The sequence below is a fragment of the Eufriesea mexicana genome, unplaced genomic scaffold (assembly GCF_001483705.2).
Source record: "Eufriesea mexicana isolate 0111107269 unplaced genomic scaffold, ASM148370v2 scaffold395, whole genome shotgun sequence".
Taxonomy (NCBI): Eukaryota; Metazoa; Arthropoda; class Insecta; order Hymenoptera; family Apidae; genus Eufriesea; species Eufriesea mexicana.
The window spans coordinates 717,242-720,008 of NW_016908583.1; the positions used below are offsets into that span (position 1 = coordinate 717,242).

A 2,767-nucleotide genomic window follows, 5' to 3' on the forward strand; every position below is an offset into this window, starting at 1 on the left:
ATAACAAAAAACCCCCCCCCCCCGTAACCAACAAAAAATATTTAGATAACCATTTTGTTATTTCTCATAATTCGATAAGTATTTATGTATATATATTTATGTATTAACCCTTTGCACTCGAGAGGTGATCTTCAGTCACCACCCAATAAAATTTCGAAGATCGATATTAATTGATATATTAAATTCAAAATGACGCAACAGTGCGCGAGGTATTGATATGAAATAATTCTACGTGTTAATTATTATACGAATTTTTATTTACCGTTCTAAAAAATATTGTCAGCTTTGTAGCAGAAAATCTTCGAATTTCTACTCTTCTGTAGCGAAAGGATCATCGAGTGCAAAGGGTTAAATAATAAATCAAAAAGCAATTATTTTACTTCTCATATTATGAAGTAGAGTGTTTTTTTCCAGGCACTTTCCAAGAAGTCCAAAGATATGCTCCAAGTACTTGAAGTACATTTTCATTGAGCAGCTCTCAACATCCATTAACACGTTCAACAGTTTCCGCACAATAGAAACAGGGAAATTATTTCTACTAACACTGTCTCTAACAAACGCAGAAACTTTTCATGGAAAAGCGAAGAACTTGAGCAAAGTAATGTTCAGCCTTTGAAGACCGTCGTATACTGCCACGTCGAGCGGATGACTGGTATACCAATTCCGTAACGTACAGGTAATCTTTTGATAAACGTAAGCATTCTGCGTTACAGATAACAATCCGATAACATACATATCCATGGAAACCGGAAAACAATCTTGGCGGAACAGTTTCGAAAATTCCCAGATAACAATATGGCGCCAGAAAACAATATTCGTATAAACATATTTACATTTTATGGAATTTCAAGATACAACGATTCTTGTTTATTATTACATTTACATTAACTAATATCAATCTTTACACTTTGTATCGAGTATTTAGAGTTGCTGAATGATCGTGATAGGAGTTAGATCATCTCGCCATTGATGAAACTTAAAAGACAGATTCTACCTACAAACTTGCCTTAAAATTAATCTGTCCGATAAATTTTCATTTATCAACGTTTCTCAACATATTTCAACAGCCGCTTTCGAACACCGTTCAAGGTCATGGGCAGATGGAACTTATTCAAGGGGATAGACTTAACTTGTCCATATACCTTTCTTTACACTGCTTCTAAAATAGACCGAAGATATTCTACAATTCTTTAATGAAATTACGACTCGCGAACGTAATATCTGTACTTTTAAACTGTACAAAAATCTCCGTACAAATTGACAATATGGCAATACAGGTACGAATAGTACAGTATAGATAGCTACTTGATATAAAGAAGATAAATATCACGTGGAAAATTATGCTAGTATATACATACATTTCCTGTGAAGGATTGAAACGTATAGAAGATAGTACAATGTAATATGTGCATTTGTATTGTTTGTTTATAATTTGCTTGATATGCACTTTCAGTGAGCTTTATCATAGTTTCATCTCCTTGAATACCTCGATAACTAGCCAAACTCTTTAATCATTTATTAGCGAATGTTTGCCAGTAATGCAAGCTCGACATTAGTTCAAGGTATACTTGAAATACCGATAATCGACCGTCTCTACAACACTTTCACCGAACTGAAGATAGACCAACTCAAAAGTCAGTTTATGGCAACGGCGATAACAAATATCCACGCTGGTGTATATGAACTTTTGGGAAGCAAGACAATTCAGATCACCGGAAGGTTCAGATGATAGTGGTCCACTTATATCCCCACGGCTTCTTATCTTTAGTTCTGATAATAGAAGCTCATTAGTATCTGTGCTATTTATTCACACTTTATTTTCATAGCTCAGGCAATAGAAATGTACGCAAGGAGTAGTCGGTTTGCTCGCATCTTTGTAGTCGGCAGAAATCGCTTATTCTCGGTAGCGAGCCAGCTAAACGTTTGGCAGTAATTACTCACGTCTTTAGAAGAAATTAGTTTATTTGCAAGTCGGTAACACGTCGTGTGGTAAAATTTCAAAAAGAAGAGTAGCGTTAAGCCAGAATGATAAATGTGAAATTATCAAGCGGATGAAGATGGAGTTACCAGCAGTAGATTTATCAAAAGAACATAACTTCGCGAAGTCAACCCGGGTCATGTGACCAAGGGTATTCAGTACAAATAATAGATGTTAGGAGTTCAAATAACAGAGACCCATTCTCAAGTCCTTGATAGAAAGGAGATTCTGCAGTTTATTTCCGGATTAATATTCAAATCTTGAACTTCGGCTGATCGGTCAACTTCTAACAGAGAATTGAACTTAGTATTGCATATTATCGCTACTCACATTTTAACGCGTCGAAGATCGCCAACGACTGAACGTGTGTGAATTAAGCGAGAGGTAGTATCGGGTTGTAGCAGTCAGATGCTACACACATGTTCCCCAGACACGAAATCATTGCTGGCTGTGTCTCAGTCCATGGCTTAAATCGTATAGTCCAGTCTGAAAGTAGACCTTATTATTATTCCATTATAGAAAAGAAACGGTATACACGAAAATAGATATTTAAGGATAGAACGTGTGATGAACGTTGCTTGTTTGTATTTTTCAGCCGGACTCAGATGTGTATGATGAAAGGGACTTGTTAGTATGCTGGATAAGTGGCGACTTCATGCGTCCGGTACGTCGCCATGCACTCTGATTTTCGTGGTCGCCTTGGCACTGACTGGCTTCTCCTTCTGGCTTCACATCGACAGCTCCGGTTCACCGACGCCGTACAGCAGCGTCGGGTCGGCACCGGGATAT

General features: G+C 37.2%; 1 protein-coding gene across 2 annotated transcripts in view; it reads left to right on the forward strand.

The window, feature by feature from the left end:
• LOC108545360 (beta-1,3-galactosyltransferase 5) overlaps positions 1-2,767 on the forward strand; it is a 7,234-nt gene that overhangs the window by 1,898 nt on the left and 2,569 nt on the right. Inside the window, exons 2-3 of one of the 2 annotated variants that reach the window (XM_017896924.1) lie at positions 415-676; positions 2,574-2,746. In XM_017896924.1, the coding sequence (XP_017752413.1) occupies positions 2,612-2,746 (135 nt within the window). In that variant the 5' untranslated portion in view covers positions 415-676; positions 2,574-2,611. The remainder of the gene's footprint in view (positions 1-414; positions 677-2,573; positions 2,747-2,767) is intronic. The other variant, XM_017896925.1, reaches the window with a different exon arrangement.